Source organism: Fukomys damarensis, unplaced genomic scaffold (genome assembly GCF_012274545.1).
Source record: "Fukomys damarensis isolate Sample0158 unplaced genomic scaffold, DMR_v1.0_HiC HiC_scaffold_23, whole genome shotgun sequence".
Lineage (NCBI taxonomy): Eukaryota > Metazoa > Chordata > Mammalia > Rodentia > Bathyergidae > Fukomys > Fukomys damarensis.
The window spans coordinates 46,267,192-46,287,118 of record NW_022900935.1 but is presented as its reverse complement, the minus strand read 5'-3'; the positions used below and the strand labels follow the sequence as shown (position 1 = coordinate 46,287,118).

The following is a 19,927-nucleotide window of genomic DNA, read 5'->3' as shown; positions in this document are numbered from 1 at the left end:
GTGTGTGTGTGTGTGTGTGTGTGTGTGTGTGTGTATGTGTTTCTGGGAATCTAAGCCAGGGTCTCCTAGGCAAGCACCCTACCAAACATTTATTGCTAAAACTAAAGTAGACTTCACTGACACATCATCTGGAAAGCAGCCTTCAAATCACAAGAACATGCTTCACTTCACACTCCAGTACCTCGCTTAATGTGGCACATGATTACTCCCCTTATAGAACTAGAAAAAGTCAGGCTACAGTGTCATGCCTCTGCATGAAGAACTTGCCATGGATTATTTAAAATCTCTCTTTGGGAGAAAAAGAAAAAATCGTATTACTCAAATTCTGGTCTGGTGCTTGAGAAGAGGGGTGTCATGGCACAGGGGAAGAGAGCATGGGCTCTGGCATTTGACTCACTGCCTTCCTGCTGCTACCCTTGGGCAAACACTTTTACCTCTCCACGATTAATTTTTCCCATCTGTAAAACAGGGATAAGAAGAGTCCCTACTCTGCAGAGCTATGAAGGTTACTGGGATCATCACAGGGAAAAGGCCCTTGCCTATATACTGATTAGCCAGTACAAGCTTGTTGTTATCCAGAGGTCTGAGTTTTTTCACAAAATACCCAGTCCCCAGTATTTTGTTACAGCAATATAAAATGAACTAAGACAACTGGTGTGGCCCCAAAACATACCATGGGGCCCATGGGAAGGCTACTAGGTGGCAATGAAAGAAAGCAATGTCAGCACACAAAAGGAGGAAGGAAGATTCTGGTAACCTGGATGTAGCCCATTTCTGATTCTGGTCTGTGACAGAGTGAGATCATGGCTACCAAGTTCCCTTCTTTTGACTGGGTCCTCAGAGAAGATCACTAGTGGAAAAAGGCTTCCACTTAGGATTCCCATGGTGATCTCAGTCCAGTGGACAGAGCCAAAAGTGGACCTACAAGAGTGGTCTGACATCTGAGCACAGACAGAGCTACCATGAAGGCAAACACACCATGCGTACGTGTCCTAGACCAGACCCCATCCTTCAGTACCAGCCCCAGTGGCAGTACAGTGATACCTACTTCCTTTGTCCACAGTCAGCCAAGGTAAGAAGTGTCCACCTACAGTGGGCAGGGAAGGGTGGTTGGCAGGTGGCAGGCAGGATGGCGAGCAGGCCAGGGGTGGTGGTCAGAAGTAATAAGCAGGGCAGCGTGGTAGATGAGTATGGTAGGCAGTGTGGCAGGAGCTGCCTTCATCTCAGATGGTTGTGGGTAAGTTAACACGCTCAGCTTTGGCCTACCCCCAATTTCTAGCTGGTGCCTGTAGCCACTGGCCAGAAAAACCTACCCAGAATGCCCTCAGATATGCTGCACATTCTCCCCGCTTCATGTCTGTATCCAGTGTCCTACTTCCTCTACCAGCTTGACCTGATAGGGCCCAGCCTGGGCAGGTAGGAGGTATGGACTGTACTCACTGCTAGTGCAGTGGAAATGGACACAACCTCTGGTATAACATATACCAGACTCCTACCTTTCCTTCTGTGGCACACCAGTCCTATTTATTGGAACTTACCCTAATAATGTAACAATACAAAGATCTATTTATAAAACATCTTCAGTTAGGAACAATCATATTTTTGAATAGTAATGTTTAGTGACAAAGAAGCTAAAAAAAGGGGCTTGGGATTTAGCTCAGTGGTTCCACTGCCTGCTTTGCAAGCGTAAGGTACCGAGTTCGATCCCAAGTACCAAAAAGAAAGTGATAAAAAGCTTAAAAAATACCCAATATTAAGAAGAAAAAAATGTATTAAGACATATTTTTAAAATATAGGTATTATATTTAATAGGAATCAAAGTAAAACTAAAAAGAAACATATCAAAACCTTAACAGTGTTCCTCTCTCTAGGTGGCAGGAATGTGGATGTGGGTTTCTCTTGCTTTTTTCTTTTCATTTATTGTGTTCAGGACACCTATCGTCTTCTGATAAGGTCACCTCTTCTTCCATCAGTGGCAGCCCTATAGGACAATCAGTCCTTATCTCCTTCCTGGGGTTTCATTGCTGAAGACTCATAATTCCAGAAGAGCGGCCAGCAGCTGTACCTAGGTACAGCCCTGAACCCCTAAGTGTGGGTCCTACACTCAGCCCATGGACTGCACAGTCTTGTGGAACACTTAAGAGTGTCTCTCTTCTGGACTGTGACTCCTGAAGCAATGAAACCCCAGGATGTATGACAACGCCACTCCAGTGTCTTAGAAGCATCTTCACTGGACAGACTGCCCCCTGCCATCTAAGGCCTGCTTCCTAGGTCCCTTCTCTGAGCAAACCAACATCCTTCTGATAGACTCTGCTTCTGTTAGGTTAAAGCCCTTGGTGTGCTAGAGAGAGAGTCCTGACTGACACCCATCCCTCCAAAAGTTGTACTGGCTCTGTATCGTCTCCACGGAGTGTGAGCAGCCTCAGGAGGAGACAGCAGCTAAAGGTGAGCTCAAGGACAGGTAGACAGAACCAGGCCCTGCTGGCTATGTGATCATTAGATTCAGCAGATAAGCTGTCCGTCTCACCTCTCCGAGTCTCAGTTTCTCCATCTTGCCTATCAGAAGGGTATTCCTGTTTTACAGGGAACCACTGTAAACCTTGGAAGTAGTAATAGAAGGACAGTGCCTGGCATATTAGAGGCATCTAGTAAGTGGCAAGCATGCTTACACCCAGCTGATCGATGGGTCTCTCCATCCAATACCGAATGCTGAGTGCCAGAGGTAGTGGCTGGCCCTGCGCTGGACACTGGAGATCTACAACTAGCACCACCGTAACAGTCACTACCCTCATGGACTTCAGTCTGGTGGGAGACAATGAGTGAAAAGCCAGACACAGAGACACAGAGCCATTCCAAATGGTGCTGAATGTCATACAGGAAACAAGACCACTAGATATAACAAGGTATAGAAAGAATATACTTCAGAGACTGTGTCAGGAAATGTGGGGAAAATGTCTGAGTGCAGCAGCAGGGGAGGAGGATGTTTGGAGCCTAGGGTGGCTCAAGAAACAGAAAGTGGGGAGCACCATGGATGGAGTGAGGCAGGAAGACCTGAGGGGAGGGCCAGGAGTCTCTACACAGACTTTTTAAAGGGAAGCCATTAAGACAGGGTTGACATGATGTGCCTTGTGAACTGCCTCATCAACTCTGTATAGAATTAAAATGAGCTAACAGTTTAGGGGCAACATTAAGAGCTTTGGGAAGAGGGGCCAGGGATTTAGCTCAGTGGTTCCACCACCTGCCTCGCAAGTGCAAGGTCCCGAGTTCAATCCCTGGTACAAAAAAAAAAAAAAAAAATGGAGTTCTGGGAAGAAATGCTGAGCTGGCAGCAATAGGTAGAAAGATACAGGTGAGTGACAGATTTAGAAACAGAATACAGAGGACACTGGACTCACCTTCACACTGACCAAGGAACTCATGTTCACTGTGAGAGAAGGAAAGACACAAACGGACACTAGTTCCCCAGGACAGGCACATCTGGCTGGAGTTCTCACTGAGGGTGGGGGCGCAGATCGGCACAAACACAATATAAATCCACAGGAATGGGTGGCACCTTACACCAGTAAATATCTTTCATATCCATGAATTCCAAAACCTGTCATATCCATGAATTCAACCAATCACACAGAGCAGACATATTCAGGAAAAATGACTGCATGTGTGTTGAACATGTATATTCACACTTTTTCTTGTTACTACTCCCTAAACAATGCAGCGTAATAGCTATTCACACACTGTTTACATTGTGGTAGGTAGTATAAGTTATCTAGAGATGATATAAAGAATATGATGAGACTTGAGCATCTGCATATTTCGACTAGGCGGAGTCCCGCAACCAATTCCCCAAGGCTTCCAAGGGACACTGAACAGCCACTTGAGCACCCAGTGCAAATCAGAGCAAGCAGTCATCCCACTGCCTACTCCTGTTCTCAAGCCTAGGGCTACATCACAGTCCACTGGAAAGCCGGTCAGATCATGCTGCCACTACCAGAGTTTTTTATTCTCAAGGTCTACTGCAGGGCTGAAAAATATTGATTTTTATTGAGTCTCTAAGGGAGGCTGACCATGAAGGACCTCATTTGGAGACCACTGCTTTACTAGAAAGAGTAGGCCCAGCCTTTACTGCTCACACCATGCCCACAAACTGTGGACCAGACATTCCACTTACTAACCTCATACTCCTGGAGAATCCAAAGGCACTGAGCATTGGTATAACGCCAGAATAGGTATACCAAAGGCACTTAGCATTGGCTGAATGTGTAACTGCAATTCCTAACATGGGGCTGGAGTGAGGGGAGGAAGGTGGAGGTGCTCAGAACTCATGCCTGAGGCTTGGGAGCAATAGAGCCCTGGGCTGGAACTCTATCCTTCTGGGCTGGGGAGGAGCTGCTCAGAAACCTTGGGCAAGAGCCACGCTCTGAATCCCCCTGCCAAATCCCCTCTTCCTGGCAACAAGAATTGTCCTCTGGGTTTAGAAAGTGCAGCTTCCCAAAATCTAAAAAAATTTCCATCTCATGTCATTCTCTTTTTTTTTCAATAAGGACAAAAGGGAGAATATGTAGCAAAATGAACTTTAACCACTTCTACTTTATCAGGCTTTTCATGTAAAGATGTCCAACAACTACCAGCCCCTCACCAGACATGGTTCTCTCTTCCTTATCTCTGCCACAAGCCTGCTCAGGGACAGGTACATCTGAAAAATGCCCCAAAATGTTAATGGGTGCTCATCCCATCAAGTTGATGTCACCATAATGAGGACCCATCCAGAACGGCATGGGGTCTGAGAATGGTTCTGGAGCAATGGTCTTGGGGAGCAGGAGCCACTGGCACAAAGCCAGGGAGCGAGGGCCAAGGACCTGGCACTATGAGTCTGCACCTTCCTATCAGGTGAGCAGAGCCATCAGCCTTTATCTACACCTCACAGGGCGGGGGCTGTCCAGAGGAAGATGCATACCTTACCTTCTCATAGGGACAGTACTTGAACATCTTGATGGGACTTGTGCAGATGAACACGTCAGTGCTGCCAAGAAGAGAAAGGACAGTGAGCCTGCATCCTGGTGGCCATCACCATGCTATATTCCCATCACCTCCTCACCCTGCCTGCCTGAGCCCTGTCAGGGGTGTGAGTGTCACATCTGTTATGGGAAACCCACTGTTTTGCATATCTCCGCACTAGTGATGTTGCATTTCTGCCCCAACCAATGGCCTTGGGAAGCACAGGGAACTTGCATCAGTTTTTATAGGCCAGATCCAAAAGGTTAGTAGGGCTCAGAAACCTTCTCTACAATTGCAACAGGGAAAACTGGAACAAAGAGCAAGAAGCATTTGGGGACAAGCACAGCATTAAAAGTACAGCACACCCTTTCCCCAGTCAGGGTTCCAAGCTAAATCCACAGGGGAGCTACTCTGACCCAGAAGGGTTTCCCAGGTGCTTGCTTCTCCACACACCCAAAAGGGCCCTGGAGCCATCACAACCAAGCCATCTAGCCCCAAACATTTGCAAAGCTGGAGTTCACCTCTAGCACCAGCACCTTCTGGCTCATCAAACTGAGCTGCAGAAGATGTGTTTGCCCAACCCTCTCTGGCAAATTAGTCCCTAGAGAGTCTTGTGTGAGCCTGCTGGTCCCTGGGGTGCCACTTATGCCCTTTCATTACCTGAAGTCTTCCAGCTTTTGCACTCCCTCTGCCTACCTGGCTATGCCCTTGCACCTGCTATGTTCCCCAAAAACTCAGCCACTGCCCAGTGGTGGTTCCCAGCTCTGCCTCTACAAGGACTGCCTTTGACTCTTCCTTGCTGTGGTCATCTACCATTGGCCAGTTACCCTCCCTCCCATCCCCCATCCCTGGTTCAACACCATTTTTTCCTCCTCTGCTCTTCAACATTCTAGTGACTGCACACATGCACACACATGTGCATGCATGCAAATCCAACACATACTCTCAGTTCCTATCCCTCCCCAACTCCAAATACCCTTCATTCCCTTTTCCCCATCCCCAAAACCTCTCCTCCCATCACCACATGGAGCCTGGCCTCCCTGGCCCCCAACCATGACAAACATTCTAACGCCCTGCGCTCAATTCTTTAGTCTTTTTGAGACTGCAGTTTTGCGCACTCCTTCTCCTCCAGCTTGACATACTGGCTCTGCCCCAGTCACACTCTGGGCCATCTCTATGTCACTGTTTGTGTATCTCTTGCTCCACAGAGAGCTGTTTTGCCAGGCTCTGAAAGAATCCACTACCCAGCTTCTCCCACCTATACCCAACCAGCCGAATATTGCTGGAGACCCCCCCCCAAAAAATCTCATAATCTTTGGACCAGCTTCACTGAGTGGTCTCAAGGCAGGGTCTTATGGCTACACATCAGGCCACTCTCCAGGGCTCTGGAGGTGCTCACTTCAGGGCCCCCCGCACAGTCAGAACATGCCTTCCCTGAGCCTCACTCTTCTCACCAGGAGACTCCCGTGCTTCTCCTCACATACCATCTGCACTGTCCTCTCCCTTGCCACAGCAGTCATCCTTACTCTTGCTCAGCCTCCATCTCCACTCTCCCCTCCATGCACCTATCTGCTCTCATCTTTACGAGGATTTTACCCTGCAAAATTTTCTCCTCTCCTTCTCCTCAGTGACTCCGCATTCAAACATGTCCCAGTATCTCCTGTCTAAAAATTCCTTATAGATACTGTTTGAATGATGACGAGATTACATCCTGATAGACCCACTATGAGTTGAAAATGTCATAAGTACAGAATGTATTACACCTAACCTACTGAACATCACAATTTGGTTGTCACTGACTGGCTATCACTTTCATACCATCAACAAGGCAAAAATCATCAGTAGAAGCCTGGAATGGTGGTGCATGCCTGTAATCCCAGACTTCAGGAGGGTGAAACAGGAGGATCACAAGTTCTAGCACAGCATGGGCAAATGAGTCACTTAGCAAGACCTTGTCTCAAAATAAAAAATTAAAAACAGGCTGGGATTGTAGCTCACTGTGAAGGCTATGGGTTTGATCACTAGTGCCACATTTCTTTTGGGGAAGTCTTAACATTTTGAAGCTGGGCAAGGAGGCACACACCTATAATCCCAGGATTCTGAGAGATTGATGAAGACTGATCACAAATTTGAGCCCAGATTGGGCAACTTAGCAGCTTAGTGAGACATTGCCTTAAAAAAAAAAGAAAGAAAGAAAAAGAACTGGGGATATAGCTTAGTTTTTAAAATTGAATCCCCAGAATAAAATAAAATCATCAACAGAACTATAAGTTAGCAGCTATCTTCATAACACAAAACTATGGCCTATGCTCCCTCATTATCACTCATACCCATTCCCCTCACAGTATAACATACTTCACAACTGCCTTTGCTGTGGACTCTACTTATCACCATCTGTCCCTTCTTCAACCAACTCCCACTTGGAATCGGTCCTCTCCTGACTTAGTCACTTTCCTTGTCAATGAAATGCAATATGAGATACCCACAGCTCAAAGAAGGAATTTATTTTGGCTCACATTTTCAGTATATGCTTGGATGGCTCCAAGGCAGGAAGGGCATGGTAAAAGGGCTTGGACAAAGGAAAGCTGCTCGTGTCACAGCAGCCAGGAAGAAGAGAAAGAAGAGAGGAGCTAGGGGAGAGATACACTCTTCCAGGTCATGCCCCTGACTTGCCTCTTCCAACCAGGGTCTACCCTGCAACAGCATATTTAGCTATGGATTCATTAGTAGACTAACTGCGGAGTACAGCGTCCACATGATCCAATTACTTTCCAAAGCCCAACCTGAACATATGGGCCTTTGGGAAATATTGTAGATCTAAACCATAACAAACCCACTCCACAGAAATTGCTAATCGTCATCAAGGACCCTGGTACACCATGTGCACAGCACATCACAGCACTCTTACCTTTCTTACCAGCATTTGGCCCTCTGGCCGTGTCTGTTCTCTCTGTCGTCCCGCCATACTTGCTCCTCACCAGCTGCCCAGCCTGGTCTCCCATGGTCCTATCCCCTCCTGGTCTGTCAGGGCTGGTGCTGGGCCCTCTGAACACTCATTCTGTACTCCCCATTTGGGAGGCATCTTCCAGCCTGAGGCTTCAAGGCCAACTATGTATGGACACATCCCAATCTCTCCCTAGCACCAAGTATAAATTCTTCACAGCCTTTAAATGGCTCCTTTTGGACACTTGGCCCAAACGAACACTGGATTTCCCCAAATCCTAGGATCTGTCCCTTTCCTGGTCTTCCTTCAGTTAATGACATTAACATATGCTATATCAGCATGCACTCAAACAAACAAACAAAAAAACTAAAACTCATCATTTTTTTTCTACATCCATCACCAGGTCTTTTCAGTTCCACCAACTTCTCTGCATGGTGTCATCTACCCCTGAGCTTCTACAACTACCCACTGGTTCCCCAACTTCCAAGCCTGGTTCTTTCATATCATTCTCCACCCTGTGTCTAGATTATCTTGTATTTATTTATTTTTGAGACAGGATCTCACTATGTTTCCCAAGCTGACCTGGAACTCTGGGCTCAAATAATCCTCCTGCCTCTGCCTCAGCCTCCTAAGTAATTTGGACCAGAAGTGCATGCCACCGTGTTTAGCTCAGACTGATTATCTTTCTTTTTTTTGTACTGAGGATTGAACTTGGCACCTTGCACTTACGTGGCAGGTGGCGGCACCACTGAGCTGAATCCCAGCCCTCAAACTGTTTACCCTTAAAAAGCTTTACTGAGGTATAATTAAGATGCAATAAAGTATACACAAATAGTATAAGTCATGGCACATGTATATACCCATGAAGCAGAGATCACCACAATAAAGATAATACTCACACAGCTTGAATGTAACCCCTTGACAATTTCTCCCACCTGCCCCTCCCTCCTCCTCCCCAATCCTGGGCCCCAAGCAACCACCAATTTGTCTTCTACCACTACAGACTAGATTGCATTTTCCAGAATTTTATAAAATGGAAACAAAGAATATGTACCTCTTTATGTCGTCTACTTCTTTCACCTAATAAGACTATTCTATTTATCCATTTGTTAAATAAATGCATCAACAATTTGAGAAAATTGATATTTTAAAGTTTTATTGAGATATAATTCATATATCATAACATTTACCCATTTTGAGATACAATTAAATAAATTTTAATGCAGCTTTCAATCATCACAATCTAATTTTTTAATTGAGTTTATTGGTTCATTTTAGGTATACAGTACAGTCACATTCATTATTGGGATCTTGTACCTTTACATGACAGGTCTTGCTTCTCATTTCACAATCTAATTTTTAGGGCATTGCTATCACTCCAAAAAGAAACCTGTATTCTTTTAAGCAATCAATACCCATTTCCCCAGCCCCTGGTAACAACCAAAGGTGATTTCTGTCTCTAAGAATTTGACGACTCTAGAAATCTCATATAAATGGAGTTGTACAATATATAGCCTTCTGTGTCTCACTTCTTTCACTTAGCATAGTGTTTTTAAGGTTTATGCATATTGTAGCATGAATTAGAATTTTATTCATTCCTTTTAATAAGTGAGTACTATTCCTCTGTATGGATATACCACATTTTGTGTATCTTTTCATCTGTCAATGGAAGCTGGAGTTACTTTCACCTTTTGGCTAGTATAAATAGCACTGCTACCGAATAGTTTCTCTGGTGTGAAAAACTATAATACTACATAAGATCCTAATGAGATAACTGACAATGTGAAATAGGAAGAAAAGGGGTAAAGGTGTAGGGGAAGTGGGAAGGGTAGGGGAAAGGTAATAAGGGAAAAGAAAAAATATGAGAAAATGAAAAAATGGAAATAAAGTGTAAATGGAGAGGGGAGGAGGGGGTGAAGGAGGGCAGGGACAAGGGGAAAAAATGAGAACCAAGACCTGTCATGTAAAGGTGTAAGATCCCAATAATGAATGTAACTGTACTGTACACCTAAAATGTACCAATAAACTCAATGAGGAAAAAAAATAAAATAAATAGCACTGATGTGAACTCTTGTACACAAGTTTTTGTGTGGATATGTTTTTATTTCTGTGGGTATTTACTGGAATCACTGGCTTATAGGGTAATTCGATGTTTCACGTGTAGAAAGAAAGTGTGCTGAAGCGTTCTGCACAGAGGTTACCTTATTTTACATTCCCACCCACAACATATGAGAGCTCCAATTCTCTACATCCTTCCAGCAACTGCTATAGAACACGTCTTCCTCATGATAGTCACCCTTGTGGTGCTATCTCACTGTGGTTTTGACTTGCACTTCCCTAATAATGAATAACATATTAGCACATTTTCTAACACTTTTACTGGCTATTTGTACATCTTCTCTGGAGAAATGACAATCCAAATTTATTGCCCCAAATTCACATTTTTAAAACCCGAGTTTGATCGTGTCAATTTTTCTTCAACTTCATCCTCTGCTCCTCTGCCATTCCACACCCACCATACTCACCAAGATCTAGGCACTTTGTCTCTTTTATGTCACTTAAACAAAGGTCTTAGGGGCCAGGGATTTAGCTCAGTGGTTCCACCGCCTGCCATGCGAGTGCAAGGACCCAAGTTCAATCCTTGGTACCAAAAAAAAAAACACACAAACAAACAAAGGTCTTGCCCATCTTAGGATGTAGTATTTATTCCTGCTTTCCTCTAGTCTAAGAGTGTTAACCCAATCCTTCACTGGCCTGTTCATTCTTACCCTTCAGGTATGAGGTCAAATGTAAAATATTAGAGAAGTCTTTCTACCCCACTCAAAGTAGCCCTTTCACCACTGACATTCTAACACATAATCTAGTTAATTTCATTCACAAAGCCTATCACAACCTGAAATTGATTATGTGTTATCATCTTCCCACTGTAATGTGAACTCCTTAAGGCCTGAGATTTCAGGGGCCTCATTTACAAATATATCCCCAGTACTAGCACAATGGCAGACACGTACTAAGTGACCTACATAACTGTTTAAGGAATGAAGAAACTCTTATTCCAGGTTTCACAATGGAGTAATAGATGTCATATTTAAATATAAGTTCAAGTATTTATTTTTGTAAATGAACAGTGTTACCTTTAAAAGTCTCCTACAATGTCAAACACAGATGCTCCTCAACTTGAGATAGGGTTATGTCTCTACAGAGCCATCATAAATCCAATGTATCTAAAGTTGAAAATGCATTAAGTACACATAACCTAATGAACATCCTAGCTTGGTGGCACAGTGTACTGCAGAGTGTCAATCACTTCCCCCTGTCATCCAAAGCTGACAGGGAGCTGCAGCTTGCTGTCACTGCCCAGCATAGATAGAGGATCCAATTGCATTCTGCTAGCCTGAGAAAGGTCCAGATGCAAAATTTGATTTGGTTTCTACTGACTGTATATTTATGTTGCAACACTGTAAAGTCAAAAAACATTATAAGTCAAACTACTGTAAGTTGGGTACCATCTGCATGGCTTAAAACCATGGAAAACTCAAGCAAAAACACCAAAATATTAAAAAGTGATGGTTTCAGAATGGTGAGACTATAAATAACTTTATGTTCTATACTTTAATTTTCCAAATTAACAAGAAGCTGTATTTTTTTCAAAGCAAAAATTGTTAGCCTTCCCCTAGTAATTGAACTCAGAAGCCAATTATAATAATTTCCCAAAGTAGTCATTATTTTATACATCCTAAGTTGCTTTTTCAACGCATATTGAAATCCCGGGTAGTCTAAACACCAAGGAGATTCAGATGCAACTAACAAAACTGCCAACATTGACATGAACTAATGTTTGGCTATTTTTACATGAGAAATGCTCCTTTAAAAGAGAATACCAGCCAGGTGTGGTGGCATACCTGGACTCTCAGCACTCTGAGAGGCTGAGGCAAGAGGAGTGCAAGTTTGAGCCCAGCCTGGGCAACTTAGCAAGACCCTATCTCAAAACAAAAAAGTAAAGGGCATTGGGGAGCAGTTCGTGTGCCAGTGGTGTTTCCGCATCTTGATTTGTTTTCACCGGTGGGGACGTCAGTGGTAGTGTGAATTGAGTGAGCAAGTAAAATCGATACCCAAATCTGGAGGACAAAGAGATGATGAACCTACTCAGCCTCTTGAGCCTGTTGTTGCCCCGCAGCCCAGTAATGAACAACCTCAACAAGAGGAACCACCTGCTGAAATTCAGGATCATGTACCTGGTCAGGAGAGACGACAGAATACCTGTGGCTGAAGGACCTGAACTACAGGCAGATCTTGAAGAAGAAGAAAGGCCCAAGACTAGGCATGAGCGGAGAGATGGTCCAGATGTCAAGGGGAAAAGTTTACTGAAATTAGGACTACACTACATTGCCAGAGTCAGGAGAAGGGCCACCACAGGTGTAAAAGAAGACAAAAAAATCATACAGGCTGTTCTTCTCTTGGAGATTTGACTGTCAGAATTCTCCCAATTAAGTTTTACAGTGCCCCCTCAAAAGTAAATAAAGTAAATAAGTAAGTAAAAATGGGATGGAATTTACTGTGAAGTCTATGGTTTTAATCACCACTACCAAAATTAATCAATGAATCCTTGTAAAAATAACAGATGATACACACTGACTGAGGGTCTTTTTTTCTTTGGATTTTTGAGACAGGGTCTTGCTCTATAATTCAGGCTGTTCTTGAACTCACTATGTAGCCCCAGATGGCCTCAAACTCACAGCAATCCTCCTGCCTCAGCCTCCTGAGGGCAAGGACCACAAGTGCACACCACCATGCTTAGTTGAGAAAAAACATAGCATAGCATGTATATTATGCTATATGTTATGGGATTACATCTATTAGAAAGTTAACCTATATCATGAAATTTCTATTGAGAACTTAAATACATATGGCTTTGATACAAATAGTCCAGTACCCCACAGAAACACTTGCACACCTATACCAAGATGCTCACTAAACCCCTGACACACAAAAATACATGTTCATACAGAGAGTATTGCATAAGTTATGGTATAACTTCTGTAGAATGATAGGCAGAAATTATTTTTAAAAAACAGGATAGCAAAGTAATGTGGCACATGTGTGCAGTCTCAGCTACTTGGGAGGCTGAGACGGGAGGATGGCTTGACCCCACGGGTTTGAGGTCAGTCTGGACAATATAGCAAGATTTTGGTCTCTATTTTTTAAAAGTAAAAAGAAAATTTTAAAGAATAAGATAGTCTTATAGTACTGATATGGAAACATTTCCAAGATGTGTTGTTTAGAGAAAAATAGAAAACTATAGAATAATATAAAGGATCCCACCCACTTTTGTTGTTGTCACTGTTGTTGAGAAAAGGTTCTGCCATGTTGCCTAGTCTGGCCCAGAACCCCTGTGTCTTAGTTACTTTTCTGGTTGCTGAGACAAAATACCTAATACCCAGTTAAAGGAGGAAAGGTTTATATTGCCTCACAGTTTGTAGAGGTTTCATCCATAATTGGCTGGCTCCAAGGCAGAGTGGCATAGAAGAGGGGAAACAGCTCATGGCAGGCAGAAGGTAGCAAGCTATAAGCAACAGTCACTTTATATTGTATCCAGCACTTACACCCAGGTTAAGACACCCTTAATCCTACCCAGAGTTATGACAAGCCAATCAGAGGACTAATTTGCTAATCACACACCCTTAATCCTAGCATCACCCACTCTAGATCCAGACACCTCTGAAAAAGTCCCACCTATGACCACATGAGGCTTTTGGGGGGACATCTAGACACAAGCTATAACACCCTGGGTTCAAGAGATCCTCCTCTCTCTGTCTCCTACTGGGACAACCTCACAACACTATGCCCATTTTCAACCATGTTAATTAATTCATTCACTCATTTTTTGTGTTGGGGATTGAGCCTACAGTCTCATGCATGCTAAGCTTGTGCTCTACCAATGAGTTACACACCCAGGCACTATTATCTATGTTTTGAAAAAGAGCCCAAGAATTACTATTATGTTAATATGTACACTAAGGTGTTATTCATTCAGCAAACATTTTACATGTGTACTATGTAACAGGTGTCATTCTGGGAACTGAGAATAGAATCAGAACCAAGATAATATTTGACCTCGGGAACCTGACATTGGAAAGAGTGACTTGGTGAATGGAGCTCACTATGGATGCAGACTTTGCTACATCAAGGACTGATTTCTACTAGACCAATCATTTCTAATTTTACCTACATCTCGAGTCAGGACAAAGAAAAGCACCTCTGAGTGAGGCAAGGCCATGAAAAGCTATTTGCTTTCAGTTATTTGAGAATGTAAGTGGTAGCTGGGACTGGCTGCATTTCCTTCCAGACAGCTGTGAGAATACAAATGACACACAATGCCAGACCACGGGAATCTTCTACCAAGTTAGGTGCCCAAAGGAAGGTATGGGCCCAATGGGTACAGTCTAGACTCGCATTTCCCAAACTGGAGTTTCTAGGAAAGTGAAAATAAAGAAACTTTGATAAGAAGGCTAGACTGGGCTGGATGAAAGTTACTTTCTTTCCTGCCACAATGGATACTGAAAGCTCTGTGTTGAAGCAGCTTACTGAATTCACTCTTTCCCCAGCTGTGTCAGCTCAGGAATGCTTTTCTTGTGGTGTGCCAACTAAATCCTACAAAATTACAAGAGCACAGCTACCTTTAAATGCTTACTGTATGCCAGGTGCTACCCTGAGCACTTTCTCACTATTTTCACCTTATAGACAAAGCAACTGAGACCTAGGAAGCCTTGAAGACTTGATTAGTATCTGAGAGACAGGTTCCTCAGAATCCAGGAAGTAGACCTGACAGTCTAGCTACAGCTCCTCACTCTAAACCACTATGTTGTGCAGTACCCAGTACTGTAGCCAGGATGCATAGAGCCAGGAGTGAGAAAAGTTTTGAAAAGTTTAAGTACTAATATAGTTGACCCCCAATATCTGCAGGGGATTGGTTTCAGACTGTCAACACCTGCTAGTACCAAAATCCAGAGATACTCATTGAAAGGAAATAGTGACGCTCAACAACTAGGCCACGCACACACCGAGAGGTCCAACGGGAGATTTTATTCAAGCAGCGGGAGATTTTATTCAGAGAGGGAGAAGGGGCAGAAGAAGAAAAAGAAGAGAACAAAGAAAGGAAGGTCCTTTTATTGGTTTTGGGCTGGGCTATTGCTTATTCATGAGGAGTGGGCTACTTCTGACCTATCACAGGCCAGGTTGTCTTTTATGGGTTCAGCCCTGAAGAAACAGGTTTCAACTTCTCTGTCTCTCTGTGGCCTTGGTGGGAGGGAAACTAAAGATAAAAGCATGAAGCCATTCTAAGAGCCAAGAAGCACCAGGAAAATGTAGCCTGTGATGGCGGCATCACAGAATACTTTAACATGATCAATTCCCTAACACTCATAGTCCATACATAAATGTAATACTATTTGTATACAACCTACATATATGCTCCCACATACTTTCAGTCACCACTAGATTACTTATGACACCTAATACAATGAAAATCCTATGTAAATAGCTTTTATACTGCATTGTTTAGGGAATAATGCAAAGAAAATCTATATAAAGTTTAGTACACATGCAATGATCACAGATGCTGTGGTTTAATCTTGGATGCCCCCCAAAGGCCTACATGTTGAAGGCTTGTCCCAGGCCCCTGGAGCTATTAGGAGGTAGGAAGTTAGGCCTAATGGGAAGAAGCTGGGTCATCAGGGGCATGACTTTGAAAAAGATATTGGAACTGTAATCCCTTCCTTTCTCCCCCCACCTCTCTGGCCACTATGGGGTAGATGGACCCCCTTTACCATGTACTCCCACCATGATGTACTCAGCCACTATAGGCCTAAAGCAATGGGGGCAAGTCACTATGGATTAAAACTTCTCCAACTATGAGCCACAGTAAACCTCTTTTGTTATTGTTTATTACCTCAGATAGTTTGTTATAGTAACATCAAGCTGACATAATAGGCCTAAATACATAGCACACGCTTAGCACAAATGTATTTTTTTTCAAAATATTTTTGGACTATCTGAGATTGGTTAATTCCAGGGACATAGAACCCACAGATATAGAGGTCCAATGGTCCAGATATAGAGGTCCAAGGTCCTCTCCAGGCTCTTGTCACATCTACTGTAAGTCAATTTCATACCATAAAACAATCAAATATAGTACTCTACAAGACTCAAGTCCAAAGATAAATTAAAAACCAAACAAGGTCTATAATTCAACCCAAACTCCAAGCATTTTGTGTTTCTGTGATGCCTCTTTATATTAGAATTTTTAAAGCTGACAATTTTTGGAGGCATTTATAAGGCACACTGAAGGCTAAACCATACCTTATGTTTGATTTGTCACACATGTTGCTAAATTCAAGTAAAACAGTGGCCAATAAAATTTAACCCTTATATTTAGGGTCAAATGTAAACAAATGTACCAAGACAACTCTAGGGGGATGCACCAACTGGAAAAAAATGGTGCTGGGAGAGCTGGATATCCACATACAAAAGAATGAAGTTGAATCCTCACTTTATACCATACATAAAAACTGAAAATGGATCACAGATCTAAATATAAGATCTAAGATTAAAACTCCTAGGCCAGGGATTTATCTCAGTGGTTCTGCTGCCTTGCAAGCACAAGGTCCCAAGTTTGATTCCCAGTACCAGAAAAAAACAAAACAAAACAAAAAAACTCCTAAAGAAAATACAGGAGCAATTCTTTGTGATCTAAATTAGGCAATAGCTTCTTAGATATGACAACAAACACAACAAAAAAAGGTAAATTAACTACTTCAAAATTAAGAACTTTTGTGTTTCAAAGGATACAGTCATGAAAGTGAAACAACAATCTAAAGAATGAAAGAATATACTTGTAAATCATATATCTGATAAGGAACTTGTTTCTAGAATATATAAATAGATCTTATAATTTAACAATAATAAAGGAATAATTAATTACCCAATTGAAAAAATGAGCAAAGGATATAAATACAGTGGTACTTTGGGTCACAAACTTAATCCTTTACACAATTCTGGTCACAAACCAAATTGGATGAGAAACAAATACACAATGATCATAGCAACACTATTCACAATAGCCAAAACATGGAAACAGCCCACAAGTCTGTCAACTGATGGATGAATGAATAAATAAAATGTATCTATGCATACAATGGAATATTACTCAGCAATAAAAAGTAAGCCCCGATAGATGCTGATGATCCAACATGGACAAATCTTAAAAACATTATGAAACACGTCAGACCCAAAAGACATCACATTGTATGATGCAATTTATATGAAACATTCAGAACAGACAAATTTAAAAGGACAAGGAAATCAGTGGTCACCAGGGGCTGCAGAAGGAGGACAAGATAGGTAGTGACTGGTAATGGGTATAGGATTTCTTTTTCAGGTTGATGAAAAAGTTCTGAAATTAAAAATGGCAATGGCTACAAAACTTACTGAACATATTAAAAACAACTGTACACACTAAATGTGTGAATTCTACAGGGTAGGAATTAAATATCAATAGTGCTGTGTTTTAAAACATTCTAAGGGAAGCACATCATATAATTGCTATTGGGTTTCAGTGGACAGTGTGTGATGGGTACTGACTGAGTGGAGCCTCAGCCCACAGAATCTCTCATCTCACTAGAACAAAACTGGAGTTTCTCCAACAATAACCTCCTCCTTCCTGAACAACCCTTTCCAAGTATGGGCTCCTGTTCAGCCTCTTCCCTACAGCACTTAGCACAACCTGAGGTCATCTTACCTGCTTCCATCTTGGCTTAATACCTGCAACCCTGGGCTGTGAGCCCCAGAGCACAAGCACCCAGCTCTGCTACTGTTGGCAGCCTGGTACCCACAGCCTCTGTCCAGTAGGGGTTTTGTCAGGGTAAGCAATGAGCAAGCAGGCTGGCCACACACAGGACTAATGAGAGAGGGGAGGTAGCAGCAAGGTGCAGACATGAAGACAGACTTACTTCTGTAGGTTGGCCATCTGCTTCACCGCTTCCACGGCCCCTGGCAGAGGCTCAAGTTCAAAGAAGAAATTCTTGGACTCCCAGATGCTAATGGCCTTCTCCTGAGAAGGTGAAAGAAGCAGGTTACCACAAGGGCTCTTACTACCCTCTGCTGGGATGGCCTGTGTGACTTGGAAGGGCCACCCACAACGAGGGGGTGTCTACCTGCCCCTCATGCCCACACACTCCTGAGGATATACTTCCTAGGGGAAGCACATAGAGTTTGTGTGTGCTCTGACCCCTTTCTGGGAAGGATCTGCTTTCTGTTAGGATCCAGTAGAGACCAGCTGAGGTGTCAGGGTCTTTGGGGGAAGGCATTTGGTGCTGTCTGGGACCTACAACCAATCATCATGGACAGGCATTTGCTGGAGTTGATTCCAATGGCCAGAATCAGTGGAGGCCTGTAGGTGGACCAGGATTGGCCATGGAAGGAGACATATTAGACTAGAGCTGGAGAGCATCATAGATACTTGTGCACCACAGGATCACAAGGCACAAGAAGGGGATGCAGGTGAATGGACAACTGAGAAGGCCCCAGGCTCCTCCCCATATCAACCAAAACAGTACTACTTTTATTTGGTTTGTGTTCAGGTGCCAATACTTTTAAAAAGAAAGAATTTTGCTGATTTTAAAGTTTGAAAGCAAAACTCTAGAGTCTCACTTTACTTAAGAGAAAACTACGGCTCAGAATGGAGAGGTTATATACCTGATGTCACACAGCAAAACAGTGTCCAAGCAGGGAGTAGAAGCCCCTTCTTCCCACTCCCAGGATAGGTCCTATCCTCCTTATGTTATAAGGCCAAAACTTTTTTCAGAATGCAGCACCTTTTCTAGGCCAGACATGGGGAAAGTGACACATCTCAGCCCTTGAGGAACAGGATCCTAAATCCAAAATATGGGATTCACGAAGTGCCTCTGCCTAGGCAAGAGATCGCACCAGCAGTACTCCTGTGAACTCTATACAGCTAAACAAATACAAGCTTCTTGTTAAAATACATTCTCTCATTTGACCCTCACAACCCAAGACCCAAGAGAGCTGAGGATAGGGCCAGGGACTTAGCTCAGTGGTTCTACCACCTGCCTTGTAAGTGCAAGGACCCGAGTTCGATCCCCAGTACCAAAAAACAAAAACAAAAACAACAACAAAAAAAAAGAGCTGAGGATTGTTATTCTGAGATTACAGAGAAGGAAGTGTTTTTCAAGGCTGCTTAGGGGTGACAGTGTCAGAACTTGAATTCACACATGGAGGCAGTGTGGACGTATGGAATGGGAGTTTTGGCCCTTGCTGTGTGACCCTGTGTTGTTCATCTCTCCTCAATGAACCTCTCTCCTCAACTACAGAAAGGAGAAAGGAACCTCATCCTTCCTTACACGGTCTTCATGAGACTGTAACAGATACACAGCCTATCAGCACACCTCCCTGACACTAACTTACAGTAAAACCCAGGGCAGGGAAATTGCCCTCTCTGGGCACAGTTCATCTGCCCTAACAGTTTGAAAGTCTAAGTTAATTAAGATAAGCTTCTCTTTCACTCCTGCCCTGCTTACCTCAGCAAAGTATTTTGACCATCAAAGAGAATAAGACAAAGAATACAGTCAGCTTTCTATATGTGCAGGTTATACATCCCTGGATTCAAATCACAGATTGAAAATATCTGGCAAAAAACTGTGTTGGTACTGAACATGCACTTTTTCCCTTGTCGTCATTCTGTAAATGATATAGCTATTTACATAACATTTACATTGGGTTGGTTAATATAAATTAGCTGATAATGATTTAAAGTATACAGGAGGACTTCATAGATTACATGCAAAACACCACTTTATGTAAGAGTCTTGAGCTTCTGTGGATTTTGGCATCCAGGGGGAAGGAGTACTGGAACCAACCGTCTTAGGTACCAAGAGACAACTATATATTTTATAAAGCTGATTGCTTTCTTTA

At 43.1% G+C, this 19,927-nt stretch overlaps 1 protein-coding gene and 1 pseudogene across 1 annotated transcript in view; one reads left to right on the top strand and one right to left on the bottom strand.

The window, feature by feature from the left end:
• Positions 1 to 19,927, bottom strand: part of Nt5m (5',3'-nucleotidase, mitochondrial) — a gene marked incomplete at its 5' end in the record, with an annotated part of 33,328 nt that overhangs the window by 11,855 nt on the left and 1,546 nt on the right. Inside the window, 2 exons of the mRNA XM_033767406.1 lie at positions 4,960 to 5,020; positions 17,947 to 18,047. Coding sequence (XP_033623297.1) covers positions 4,960 to 5,020; positions 17,947 to 18,047 — 162 coding nt within the window. The remainder of the gene's footprint in view (positions 1 to 4,959; positions 5,021 to 17,946; positions 18,048 to 19,927) is intronic.
• Positions 11,466 to 12,361, top strand: LOC117287376 (annotated as a pseudogene).